A 14,667-nucleotide genomic window follows, 5' to 3' on the forward strand; every position below is an offset into this window, starting at 1 on the left:
CAAGCCTCCCCGACTCTCAATTTTCCTTTCAGCGTTGAATGACCCCATAGGTCCTAGTGCTTGGCCTTTGGCCTAAATCTTATCATTACTCCATTTCAATTGATATAAAATTTCACTTGCATTATTTGTAATTGCTTAATCCGATAGTAGCTCTGATTGTAATGTCCTTTTTGGTATTTTCGCACCTACGAAAATTATGCCTCCGAAAAATACTACTTAGTAGATTACTTTATTTACGGACTTTTAAAGTTACTCTTATTATTTAAGAGTTACGTAACTCGCTCGTAGTTATGTTTCTTCCAAACCCTTGACAGCGCGATTTCGCTACTAACTTTATATTTACCCCTGATTTTTTTATTTATATAATTATTATTATTATTATTATTATTATTATTATTATTATTATTATTATTAGTACAAGATCCTTTGTTTTTTGGTTGTTTTAACTAATGCACCGCCATTTGTCCTTTGTAATTTCTTCTGTATTTTAATTATGTCCTTATTAATTTTATCCCTTCATTATTCATTCATCGTTTTATTCTGTCGCTCCAAAATATTATATAACTCCATGATCTATTTGTCTTGTTCTGTTCCATTTAATTTTTTCAAAAGTAATGCTCTGAAATATTTAGCTGATCTAAAATAAATGCAGGAATTTATTTTGCTTCATAAACAATATAAGTTTTTTTTTTCAACTGGCTGTAAATTCCCACAGTCGACATCACTGTAGACATCACTGAACATCAGCTTCCGCCATTCATGATTAACTCTCCATACAAATGTCCAAGTTAATTTTTTAAAGATTTTGTCATTATGGTGGAGCCCTCCCATCCTAACAACCTGTATTAATAAAATCCGACTGGCTTTGATCATGTTTGCCCTTCCCGTGGTGACAGTAAGGGGAGACATGATACAGCCATCCACCCCATGCAAAGTGGTTTGTCTGCCCCGAAGCTTCTCGTTGGACGAGTGGTTTTTGCACTCGGCTACCAATCTGGTGGTCCGAAGTTCGATTCTCGGCTCGGCCAACGCGGAAGCCGAGGAATTTATTTCTGGTGATAGAAATTCATTTCTCGGTATCATGTTCGGATCCCACAATAAACTGTAGGTCCCGTTGCTAGGTGACCAAGTGGTTCCTAGCCACGTAAAAATATCTAATCCTTCAGGCCAGCCCTAGGAGACCTGTTAATTAGCTCAGTGGTCTGGTAAAACTAAGATATACTTAACTTTGTCTGCCCCGAGAAGGTGGGAGAACGGGAGGGTCGGGGAGACATCCACCCTTCTTCTGCCAAACTGTGTGTCCGCCCTGGGTGGGGGCAGGGTAGGTAGGGGATCGGGAGGGTAGGGGAGACAGTAGTGCCAAGTTCCACCCTTCTTCTGCCAAACTGTTTGTCCACCCCGGGTGGGGGCAGGGTAGGTAGGGGATTGTGAGACTATGGGAAACAGTAGTGCCGAGTTCCAGCGCGCGTAGCACGCGCCAACAGGCTCGTAGTTGATTAACTACCAATATTAAAATGGAAAGTGATCACTTTCTTCGAAAAATATTATGACTTTCGAAGTTTTATTTGTTTTTATTTATTTTTTTTAGCCTGAATACCCTCTATTTTTTTATTCAGTTGATATTGGTATTCATTTTAATGCTCCATAAAGCTCTGATCTACTTCGGTTTTCCAAAATGGATACTTTCAGTTTACTATATTGCTTTTTAATTGATATCCTCATGCATTGCACTACTTCACAGTAATGATACTTCTTTGCCTCTTTACAGAGGATCTTATTATTTTCACTACTTGATTTTGGACGTGTGATCTGATAAATTTCATTCCCCAGATCTGACGCGCACCATTTTAATACTTACGTCCCAAGATATTCATTGATTCATGGAGGAAGTCTAAGAATGGTAAACTAGTTTATAGGTGAGGTTTATAGATTGTAAGATAGCTTCATGAGGAAGTTTATAAAGGGCAAACTATTTCATTGAGGAAATCTATAAATGTTGAATTAAGTTATTGAAGAAGTCTGAAAGCGGTAGGCGAACTTAGGAAGAAAGTTGTCGTTAGGTGGTAGTCGACCACATGGAGAACTTTCAAGAGCAGTTTTACTGTACTGTTGAACATAATTAATTTCATCGCTGATTTTGACAATCAAATGACATCGAAGCAATTGGTTGGCTTATTTATTCCACAGTATTACTCAAGAACTTCATGATTCGCGTATAAACTTCAGTATAGGTTTTCTGATTTGTTCAACTGTATTTCATTGATGAAGTTCTTAGGTTACTGTGTAACATTGCATTATCAAAGTATGAATTTATCTGGCCCTTCTGTTCTGATTCGCTCGTTTTACGGATCAAATTGAATTGATTTACTTGTAGTAGTTAGGCTTGATTACAATTACCGGTACTGTATAGGCTTAATTAATGGAGAAAACAGTAATTATCAATATCACAATAAAGTATTGTGGGTTGATGTGACTAATTATTTAACAGCTGGCTTCCTAGTGTTATTATACCACAAAATAATGCCATACCATCAACGTGTATATTTTATAACAATAATAATACCCTAAATTGATTTGGTGCTTTAAGTTAATTATGATAATTCTCCCTCAGTTCGTTTTCGGAATGAATCAATTAGGATAATAGTATCTGTCACTCTCTCTAAGTTGATGTTTGTCATGTACAAAATGATTTTGAAGTGAATAACCATAATCACCTACGAAGTTATGAATCACATAATTCTTTGGAAGAAAATAGCAATAATTGTATATATAATATTTTGAGTAAAGTGGGATAATCATGAACATTAGTTCTGTCAATGTAAGGTATGTTCATAAGTGAAGTGGTTACAGTGTACTTAAGTTCCTTTACCAGCTAACCTCCGTAAGGGGTAGCACTGTCAGTGCGCCTCACGTGTTGCACTTTATGCATCGCAGTCCCTTCGGCACCTAGTTGCAACCCCTTTCATTCCCTCTAACTGTACCTCCGTTCATATTCTCTTCCTTCCATCTTACTTCCCACCCTCTCCCGAGGCTTCCTCCTGTCACTCCTTTAAAACGTTTATCCCCCCCAGTAGCCCTTTCAGCTCTGAATGACCTCTTAGGTCTCGGCGTTTAGCCTAACTTTTCGCTTACTCGGAGAGTAAGCATCATACAAACTACTTTGCTATTGCTGGTGTTGTTGTGGGGGGTAGGAAAGGCTTCTGGAAGAGCCTAAATAGGTCTAAAGGTGTTTTGCATTGAGTTGAAGATGCAGGAATTTTAGGATAGGATATTTGTGATTTATTAATTAGAATGAAAATGTAAACATAAATAATGTGCATATTTAAACAGTACATCAAACTAATTTCCAATGAAATATAGCATATTTATTTTAATTTTTGTTTTTGAAACAAGGGTCTGTTTGGCCGTAGGTTTAGCTTTACAACTCGGGCGTGATGGGAAAATTTTGCACACATCCAGAGTAAGCTGGAGGTTGGATCACTATGTGGAATAGTCTCCGTTTAGAATAATATTTCTAACATTCCCCAAAATAGTACATTGTAAGTATTCTTTCCCCCATGCTTGTATTGGCTTCGGACGTATATAAGCATATACGTATGTATGTTCTTGAATACTGTTTATATTAGTATTTCTTGGCAGAGCGATATAATCTATTTTACATGTTATGATTATTGTAACATATACATCGTTACATTCTGGTCTTTATTATTTATTTATTATTTTATTCGTTCTTTTTTTATTTAACTTCATCAGAGAAGTTGAAAAGAAGGTAAGTATTAATTCTGTCTATCTGTTTGTCTGTCTGTCAGGAAGGTACTTTTTTATATCAAGTCCCAAAAACAGTAGCTCTCTCTCTCTCTCTCTCTCTCTCTCTCTCTGGGAGGTAGGGATAAATTTTTGTCTTGGTAGCCTTTCTACAGACTGTGGCATTCTGTAAAAAATGGCTTACTTTGTCGTATTGATAATGAAATCTGTAATTGATTCTATAATTTTCCCTTAGTATCGTAGATCATCCAAATTATAAATCTTGTAACCTAAAAAAAAGTAATTAAACAAGAAGACGAAATAATCTGGTCTACGTTGGCCGGCCCTCCAGTGCATTATGGGACGAACGATGAAGAAATGGGTTTAGAACCAGTGAAGGAAAAGCTGAATAGGCGCATCGAAGGAGAGCTGCACAGTACCTTCTCCTCCTGTCCTGTCAGTCTCTCTCCTTTGTTGTTGTGAATTTGTGAACGGCTGGTGACAGCTCCCAACCCTCGTAATAAGCACGTACGAAATTCACAGGCACAAACCGGTATATTGTCTTTTCTCCGTCTCGAGTTTCGGTCTGTTGCTCCTAATTCGTTGTTTCGTTTTCATTCTGCTTTTCTGTTTCGTGTTTTCTTTATAGGTCTCTGTCTCCATTAAATTGATTGATTTTTTCCCCCACATTTCAGAGGCTGAGAAGTGCTCTGCTAGGTGGCTTAGTACTGCTTAACGCTGAATCTGAAATGTATTCCGTTATGGGAGCCTAACGGTCATGTCTCCATGTGCTGTTAGACTGTAAGCATAAGTAATGCATGACACTAGAGAACTAGGGAAAAGTGGGCAGCCGAAGTTTTCTGTACAGCGGTGGTGGCGGCCTGTCCTAAAATTTTGTTTGGTTGATGACTGAAGGGTGGATGATTAACATACCAATTTGCAACCCTCTAGCCTCAGTAGTTTTTGAGATCTGGGGGCGGAGAGAAAAAGTGCGGACGGACAGACAAACAGCCATCTCAATAGTTTTCTGTAAAAGAAAACTATTTTTAAAATTGTTGACTCGTATCACTCGAGAATATAATCCTTTCTTTAATATGAAAGTTTCACAAGTTTTTTTACAAAGATAGTTTGGCAGTTAACATTCATAATACAGAAACTGACATGCGGTTTGTGTATGTCGTAGGGGGCTGGGGCGGGGGTTGGAGGTCGGGGCGACAAGGGATTTCGAAATAGTGAACTGAATAGTTTGTGAAGGTGTTGTCAGAGGCGAAAGGATTCCCAGCAGACTTCTCAGGAGTCCTGGCCATGGAGGAAGGACGGAAGGGTTGAGTCAAATCAGTGGCAGCAGCTTATGTCCCAGAAGTCAAAGGAAGCAGATAGAAAGGATAGTCAAGAAAACACTAGAGCAAGTAAAGGAAACACTTAAATGGGTCTGGGAATTTTTCCCCCCAGAAAATGCATCATTATCTGATCTGAGCCATTTTGATAGCTGTTCTCAAGTTCATCTTTTAAGGGAATAATTTTGAAGAGTCATTTGGTAAACACCAATGTAAAGTTATGCTCAGAACTGATGCTACATGATTGCATACAATTCATTCAAAGTTCACTAACTGGCAACCTAACATGCTCCATATTTATCTATTATTTCAATGCGAAAACATGATTATTGCATACAATAAGGTCATAATATGTTCCATTAGAGTGAAATCTGTCATATATTTCCAAACTATTAGAAAATATCACATGCAGCCAAATTTCAGAATAAAAACTTACGAAACTTTTTCAAAACTTTCGTTCACTCATCGCTGATGCATTTGACCAAAACGAAGTCGTTTATCAAACCTCAGTTGTATTGTTAAAAAAAATTTAAAAATTTTGTCATAACATTGATATTACTTTCAAGCAACCATAAGATTTGAAATGGTCCTGTTTGATTGTTTTCATGTGTCTCAATGCTGAAAAAATATAAATAAGTAAATACATAAATAGAATGCACCCACTGATATCAACGTGTGAGTAGAGCGTGTGTGACGCAACCACGAGTGGCGGTGCAACAAGAACCACCTGGTTTGACATACGTCGGTCTACAATGAGTAGCGACAATGAAATTATCTTGAAAACATTTCTTTTGTTATTTTTAGAGGAATGTTTGGATTTTCATTCAGACAAAATAATTTATGATATATTTCTTAACCACTTCGAAATTATGCAATTATTTTTTTATCAAGGCCAAGATTTTGTTCCTAGGCCTAGGTGTGTTAGATTTCTTTACTTTACACTTAGCATTCACTTCTTTATACTAACAATTTCTGCCAAAAGAGCAAATGAGGTTATCTACACATTCTTGCGCTTCAAGTTACCTTATGAAAGAAAAAAGTATACACCAAACGCGAACAGAAGGACTTTTAATAAAATCGTAAATATTATTTTAAGCTTGTTAAAAAAAAAAAAAGTGTTCCATACCCCTTGATATTAATACTAATGGATATTTCGATTAATAGCCATCTTCTCCATATGATCAAAATCGTCAGCTTTTATTCCTCAAAGAACAGATAATCTCTACAAATAATGTCATTAGTAACAGATTACATCTCAGAAGGTTTGTATTTTAATTTTAGGCCTATAAATCATTTTGCAACATACAGACAGCTTAAACACAGCCTAAAACTTCAACATTCAAAGAAAGCTTTTTTTAATTCCTATTCCTATTTTGAAAATGTTATGATTGTTGAGCTTATTAGGTATGTTATGATGCTGCAGCTGTAGTTATGTTAACCAGTCTGAGGAGCATGTTAAGTGCGCTGAATTACAAATGATACAATTGCATAAAAGGGATCATATTTATATAACCATAAGGAAAATAGTGCTAGCTGTGAATTCGCGAACTATTCGACATGTAAGACATTAGAAAAAAAAAAAAACCCAGTTCAACACTACTTGGCAATGTCACGTTGAGTCTGAGAATCTTGTCGCATCAGGTTTGAGCATCACTGTACATTTCCTTCTGTACAGAGCGCGTTGTAAGGCCCTGTTTGGCCTTTTAATTACAATTAAAATTTTTTTTTTTAATTTTCCGTCGAGCCAGGTTACAAAAAAGTGAAATCAGAAATCGTAAAATGCCTTATATCTTGTCACTAACGGATACAGAACAATTTCAAGGGATGCACCAATTTTCATATTATACACACACACATACACATAAATGTATATATACATACATACATACATAAATATATACATGTACATGTATATATTTATTATATTTTTTTCTCAAATTTTATTATGTCTATAATAGATTTTTATTCTTTACCACTTTTATATTTCTCATGTATATGTTATTATTATTTAAGTCTACAATATAATTACTTTGTCATTGTTTTTAAAGGGTGAGTAATAATGTGGCCAGGTCGTCCCCCCCACCCCCCACCCCCCGTAGCCCGGATCCGGTAATGTATCTTATAACAAATACATAGTCTCATGGAATCGCCCTGAAACTTATTCGTTAATTGAAGCTCTGTTAAAGAAATTAGTGGATTTCTTAAGAACGTTAGAATATGAAAATATCGAACTGTAATGTTAATGATTATCCTAGAAATACTGAAGACGATTTATAATGAAATTTTCAAACTTCGGATATGATTGATAATTTTTATGTATGCAAATGAGGTGATGGTGGGAGCGTCAGTAGATGACACTCACGAGTCGGAATTCGAGCGGTCAAGGACCGTAAGTCTCCGCCAAGCAAGAGCGGTCCGCCGTAAACTGTTGAGACGGCTTTGTCGATCCGTCCGCAATTTTTCTGTCCGCCCTCAGATCCCGAAAACGACTGAGGCTAGAAGGCTGCAAATTGGTATGTTGATCACCCACCCTCCAATCATCAACCATACCAAATTGCAGCCCTCAAGCTTTGGTAGTTTTTATTTTATTTAACGTTAAAATTAGCCGTAATCGTGCATCTGGCAACATAGGACAGGCCACCACCGGATCGTGGTTAGTTTTGTGGGCTGCTGTTCATACGACATTACATCGAAAACCCCGAAAGATAGATCTATTTTCTGTGGCCTTGAATGTACCCTGTACAGAATACTTGATTGCTCCGAAGAAACTTCGGCTTATTTTTTACTTGTTTGTTTATTTATTTATTTATTTGTATCTACAGATTTTTCCTCGCTAACTCACTCACTCACGAATTCACTGTTAAATTGGGTTACCAATATCTACGGTAAGGCGCGCTACCAATATCTACGGTAAGGCGCGCAAACTTTCGGTAAAGAACAACCTGTCTCTTCCTGAATGTGATCTCGTGTTTCCATTAACGAGGACCATCATCTGTCAGATTTTTGTCAAGATCCGCGTTTAACCTTTTGTGTAAACTTGCCAGCATTTTTTTTTCTTTTTAGCCGATAGATAAGATGAGTGAAAGAAGAGTGAGGGCAGTTAGCCAGCTAACCATGGTAGGGAATAGTTTAGAAAGTTGAGTATCAGTAAGAGTTATGTAAATTATGGTTTACCCACAATTTTATTTGGATAAAGGTACTGTTTTTCTTACCTTGCCCTGAATTAATATTGACATGAATTTATCTTGCCTAACATACAGACAAACAAGCTGGTCATAAAATGTCACCTTGATGGAGGCGATGAATTCTTTTATTTATTATTTTATTTATTTATTTATTTTTATAAGCGATTTTTAAACGTGTAATAATGCTGGAGAAAGTTTCAGAAACATGTTTAACATGTTTAACCACCATCAGCAGTAATAATAATAATAATTATTATTATTATTTTTATTACTACTATTATTATAATTTTAAAATAAATAATACTAACAAAAATAATAATAATGATGATGATGATGATGATGATGATTATTATTATTATTATTATTATTATTATTATTATTATTATTATTATTATGTTGTTGTTGTTGTTGTGAACTTTATGATAATAATAATAATAATAATAATAATAATAATAATAATAATAATAATAATAATAATATGATGATGATGTGTATTATTTATTATTATTATTATATTATTATTATTATTATTATATTAGTATTATATATTATTAATTAATTAATTAATTAGACAGTCCAGAGCGATGATCTGAAAATATGGAAAATAATAGTAATGATAAAAAACAGAAGTATCGGCAAACACCAATCACAAAATACCATCTTCCGATCAAGAAGCGACGCGAGCGAAGACACTGAGCGGCCCCAAGAAACGTAGGATCCCATGGCCAGCAGATACTGTAGAGTCTCCCGCCGCTTGGGGGTGACCGCCAACGTCGTCTCTGGTGGTAGGAGGAGGAGGAGGAGAGCGAGAATAGTCTACGACAGCAGAAAAGAACACTTCTCGACGCCACCACTGTCAGCCTGACACTGCGTCTGCGACAGCCGACAGACAGCTGCTGCTGCTGCTGCTACAGCAGCTACTTCAGATTCTCGTCCTCCTGGCCCTGGGTGGGTCCTGGGTCCTGGTCTCCTGCCTGCCTCGTTTGGACAGGAGTCTGTCAGAATTAGTCTCGCACCCTCAGACTTTGTTCTTCTCCTTAAGGCCCCCATACACTGAACGATTGTCTGAATGACTGTCTGTATCGTTCGCAAAAACACTGTGTATGGGCTTGCCTGAATGCAAAAGTGGGCGGAGCTTCATGTCTGAACAATCTCAGCGGGAATCTGTTGCTGGCTTGCGACTTGAGTCTGTCATACACAGATCGTTCGATGTATGGGTTTGTCTGCCGATATAACGCTATCGCGCGCATCTCTTCTTGATATAATGCCATGTCTTTTCGGGACAAAATCTTTGTTCAGACTGAAATCGCTGCGGAAATCGTTCATACTGTATGAATAGTTAACGGCAATCGTTCAGTGTATGGGGGCCTTTATTGTAGGCATTACTTAAGGTTCTTTGCAGCGTGCCTTCGGCTCCTAGCTGCAACCCCTTTCGTTCCTTTTACTATACCTCATTTCGAATTGTCTCTCTTTTCCATCTTACTTTCCTCCCTCCTAACAATTGATTCTTAGTGTAACTGCGAGGTTTTCCTCCTGTTACGCCTTCCAAACCTTTAACTGTCAATTCCCGTTTCAGCGCTCAATGGCCTCACAGGTCCCAGTGCTTGGCCTTTGGCCCAAATTCTACATTCAATTCAATTTTTCTTCTTCGTCTTCGACGGCTACGCAGCTTCCATGACGTCGCCCTCCTCCTCCTCCTCGTCCTCGTCCTCGAGTGTCACTCATACCCATGTGTGGGTACTGGGCACTGTGTTCCCCGACGACCCCAGTCAAAAGCACCGGCTCTCTGGTGCAGATTTGACTTCAAGGGTCTTCTTACACTTCGTCAGTCCTTGTGTCCACGGGAGGGAAGGAAGAGCACATAAACAAGACTAAGGAGTTCTTGGGTTTTTTCTTTTTTTTCCCCCCCCCCCCCGGTTCCCCCCCCCCACTCTCTCTCTCTCTCTCTCTCTCTCTCTCTCTCTCTCTCTCTCTCTCTCTCTCTCTCTCTGGGAGAAAGATCAAGCACTAAGCTGTATATTAAAATATATACGTTTATCAGCTTACATAAAACGAACGAACTTACGGAACTCTTAAGTTGAAGATGATATTCGTAGATACATTTAGTAAAATGATTACACACACAACACACACACACACACACACACACACACACACACACATATATATATATATATATATATATATATATATATATATATATTATATATATATAATTATGAAAACACCAATGATCACAGCATCACTCACTGAGTATCAGATCTACCAGTATTGGCAGTAGTGATAGAGTTTCAATACAGATTTGTTGTTTGATATCCGAGAACAGATTTCTAAGGAGCCCTGTTTACAAATTGCTTTGAGGGTTTAAGATTGCTGTTAAGATATCTCATAGCATTGGTTTTTGCCTTCGGGAGATGAACGGCCGCTGGGATAGAAAAGGTCACAGTGCAGTCTCTCTCGCGGAAGATTAAATAATTCCATTATGGAACGCCTTTGTTTATTAGTGGTCTCTGTGATTGGAAGTTCAAAGATGTTCCATTCAATTTCCTCCAGACTTTGGAACTGTTTCTTGCTTTAATCAGTGAAAACCCTCTGTTCTGGAACAAACAAGTCAGAAGATTGAAAATGGACCTGCTCAGTGGAGTAGCCATCACTCAAGGTTCTTAGCAGCGTCCCTTTCGTTCCTTTTACTATACCTCCGTTCATATTCTCTATCTTCCATCTTACTGTCCACCCTCTCCTAGCTAGTGTTTCAACCTGTGTCATAAAGATCCACAGTTATATAGCCAATATATTACTATGTAAATCAAGCAAGCCAAGACTGTCGAACAAATCAGTGTTTACGTTAACAATGATCAGGTTCGAAAGTCTTTGCTTGTTTACATAGTAATGTATTTACTATATAATTATGGAATTTTATGACACAGATTATGAATTTCTTAGTTATTGTTTCAACATTATTTTCAGCGCTGAGCGACCTCATAGGTCGCAGCTCTTGGCCTTTGGCCTCAATTTTATATTCCGATGCCAATTCCAATTACAAGTGGAATCATTCGACCTGTTGCAGGGGTAACTTCCCATTTTTAATCTTTTGATTTGTATTGTTCCGAAATTCAGTTGTTTATGCTCAATACAAATAATGTCTGGATTTTACCTGATTATTTCTGGTCACGTTATAGTGATGCGCCATCGTCAGGTTTTGCATTTAGGAATGGTCTTCGAATTTTGACAGTAAATAAGTAGGCATATTGCTGAAAACAATTAAATCGATTCAGTATACATTCAGACGCTTTCACAAAAAAAATCATGACTCAGATTTCGTTGTTTATTCATGTAATTCACATATGTGTGTAAAAAATAAGTGATAGGAATTTTATTAAAAAATAAATATTTAGGAATTTTATTACAAAATAAATATTTCTTTGTATGTACCTCCTGTAACCTCATGTATTTCATATATACGTGTAAAAAATAAAGTTATACGAATTTTATTAGATAGTAGATATTTCCTGTTTCCTGTTACCTACCCTCTGTAACTTCTTTCAAGCGAACACCATAATGTTCGTTTGAAGCTTGAATTTCAAGTCAGGGCCTCCTGTGGGCTTGTTCCATTTCAGTAGGGTTCATCTCGGTGAATAGTAATTAACGGTATTTTTATATATTAAAATTCGTATAACTTATGTTGGTTTACGCGTTGATATAAAATATATAAATAAACGAAGTTGTCCTGATGAAAATAATTTGAGTTATGATTTTTATTCAGAAGGTGAACCCTATTCATATGGTATAAGCCCACCAAAGGGGCCACTGACTTGAAATTCAAGCTTCCAAAGAATATTATGGTTTTTGTTCATTTTCAAGAACCCACAGAAGGTAACAGGAAATACAGAAAGGCGAGATCAGTTATTAGGAAAGAAAAAAAAAAAATTAAAAACTACAAAAATATAAGTAAATTAGGACAATGCAAGGGAGAATTGTTTAAGGGTAGTAATGCGTTGCATCTTAGTATGAACTTTCAAAGTTCCAACAACACAACATTATTATTATTATTATTATTATTATTATTATTATTATTATTATTATTATTATTATTATTATTATTATTATCATTCAGAAAATGAAACCTATTCATATAGAAGAAGCCCACCAAAGGGGCCATTAACTTGAAATTCAAGATTCCAGAGATTATGTGGCTCAATAGAAGAGAGGAGGTAAAGGGAAATACAGAAAGAAGAGATCCTCACTTATTAAAAAAAGGAAAATAATAAATTAATGAATTAATAAATAGATAACACATTAAAATGTAGGAAGAATAGTATCATGGAGTCTGAAAAGTGCTTCTTTAATATAATTAAATCCTTACAGTGACACACGTCCTTATCGCTTACTCGGGGAGTAAGCTTATAAACTAGTTTGTTGTTGTTTAGGGGGTCAGGAAAAGTCTATGGAAAAGCCTGAAAAGGTTCTGGAAAAGGTGTTTCGTGTTGAGTTAAAGATACAGGATTTTGAGGATAGGATATTTATGATTTATTTATGAGAATGGAAATGTAAAAAAAAAATAAGTAATGCGCATGTTAACCAGTATAGACAAATAATTTCTAATAAAATATAGCGAATGCATTTAATTTTAGTTGGTGAAACAAAGCTCTATTTGACCGTAGATTTGAGCACGTTTTAATTTACGTTAAAAGTTGGGAATATAATGTTGACAACTTATGCAAGAGGGGAAAATCTTGCACGCGGCTCCAGCGAGCTGGAGGTCGGATCACGTTTCCTTGAACTGAAACTGCTGAAATAACTGAAGTCACAAAACCACGCACAAAGCAAGAAAAAAAAATTCAAATTAATTCATATAAATTAATTGTTTGTTTGTTTGTTTTTGCACAGTATATATATTCGCTCGCTCATAAATCCAGGTTCATTTGCATAAAAGACAAGAGACGCGAAGGAGTGAATTTATGTCCTCGCTTCTTCTCTGGCAGATGTGTTTAGGATGTGACTTATCCCTCCGTCTGTTTGTCTGTCTGTCTCTCTGTCTGTCTGTTTGTCTGTACGGTGACATCGTGGTTGGTATGTCTCTTGATGTTTTTTTAGGGCAGTGATGTTGCAAGGGCTCTAGGAAGCTAAACAGTTTGTGAGGAAGGGAGGGAGGTTATTATTATTATTATTATTATTATTATTATTATTATTATTATTATTATTATTATTATTATTATTATTATTTCAAGAACACTTATTATTTTCTGCTAATTTTTATGAATTTGTATCAAATAATGACAAACAAATGTAATATACTATACTATAGGTCAGGTACTATACTCTATTATTATTTTATTATTATTATTATTATTATTATTATTATTATTATTATTATTATTATTATTATTATTATTATTATTGTTGTTGTTGTTGTTGTTGTTGTTGTTGTTGTTGTTGTTGTTGTTGTTGTTTCAAAAACAGTTATAATTATTATTATTTGAAGAAATTATTGTTGTTATTAGTATTGTTATATTATTGTTTATTTTCTCAAGAACATTATTAATAATAATAATAATAATAATAATAATAATAATAATAATAATAATAATAATAATAATATACTTTATTAAAAGTAATGGCTACTTCAGCAGCATTACACTTGTAGAGATTCTTCTCTATTTTGCGAATAGCGGCTTTTTCAGTGCTACTTAAACAGGCTAGTACAGCGCCTATAGAGGTCATGGTAAAATACAGGGTCAAAATAGGTGTATATATTTGAATTTTACAGATAAACTATGATACCATAGTCATCAAAGCCATTAACGATTTTCTCTCTCTGCTCTCTCTCTCTCTCTCTCTCTCTCTCTCGCTCTTCTCTCTCTCTCTTTTCTTAAAGCGAGCGTTAAGAGAGAGAGAGAGAGAAAAAAAGAGAGAGAGAGAGAGAGAGAGAGAAAATCGTTAATGACTTTGATGACTATGGTATCATAGTTTATCTGTAAAATTCAAATATATACACCTATTTTGACCCTGTATTTTACCATGACCTCTATGAGGCGTTGTACTAGCCTGTTTAAGTAGCACTGAAAAAGCCGCTATTCGCAAAATAGAGAAGAATCTCTACAAGTGTAATGCTGCTGAAGTAGCCATTACTTTTAATAAAGTATGCTTGAGAGAGGGTCTGCTTCCTAAGTACAATAATAATAATATAATAATAATAATATAATAATAATAATAATAATAAGGGATACCAACAGAACAACTATTCGGAACCAACCAGAAAAGACTATACAGCCAACTAAGAGGGGTAGACAACTACCAAGAAATTCCTGAAGCCGAACCAAGTAAGAGACTCTGGGAAAATATATGGAGCAATCCGGTATCACACAACAAACATGCAACATGGCTCCAGGAAGTCAAGGAAG

The 14,667-nt window shown here is 35.9% G+C and overlaps 2 protein-coding genes across 3 annotated transcripts in view; one reads left to right on the forward strand and one right to left on the reverse strand.

The window, feature by feature from the left end:
• Nucleotides 1-9,224, reverse strand: part of LOC135206635 (matrix metalloproteinase-21-like) — a 106,314-nt gene extending 97,090 nt beyond the window's left edge. Inside the window, exon 1 of one of the 2 annotated variants that reach the window (XM_064237976.1) lies at nucleotides 8,924-9,224. In XM_064237976.1, coding sequence (XP_064094046.1) covers nucleotides 8,924-8,989 — 66 coding nt within the window. In that variant the 5' untranslated portion in view covers nucleotides 8,990-9,224. The remainder of the gene's footprint in view (nucleotides 1-8,923) is intronic. The other variant, XM_064237977.1, reaches the window with a different exon arrangement.
• LOC135206636 (uncharacterized) overlaps nucleotides 1-14,667 on the forward strand; it is a 247,316-nt gene that overhangs the window by 56,864 nt on the left and 175,785 nt on the right. The window lies entirely within an intron of this gene.

The sequence above is a fragment of the Macrobrachium nipponense genome, chromosome 31 (genome assembly GCF_015104395.2).
Source record: "Macrobrachium nipponense isolate FS-2020 chromosome 31, ASM1510439v2, whole genome shotgun sequence".
In the NCBI taxonomy this organism is placed as follows: domain Eukaryota; kingdom Metazoa; phylum Arthropoda; class Malacostraca; order Decapoda; family Palaemonidae; genus Macrobrachium; species Macrobrachium nipponense.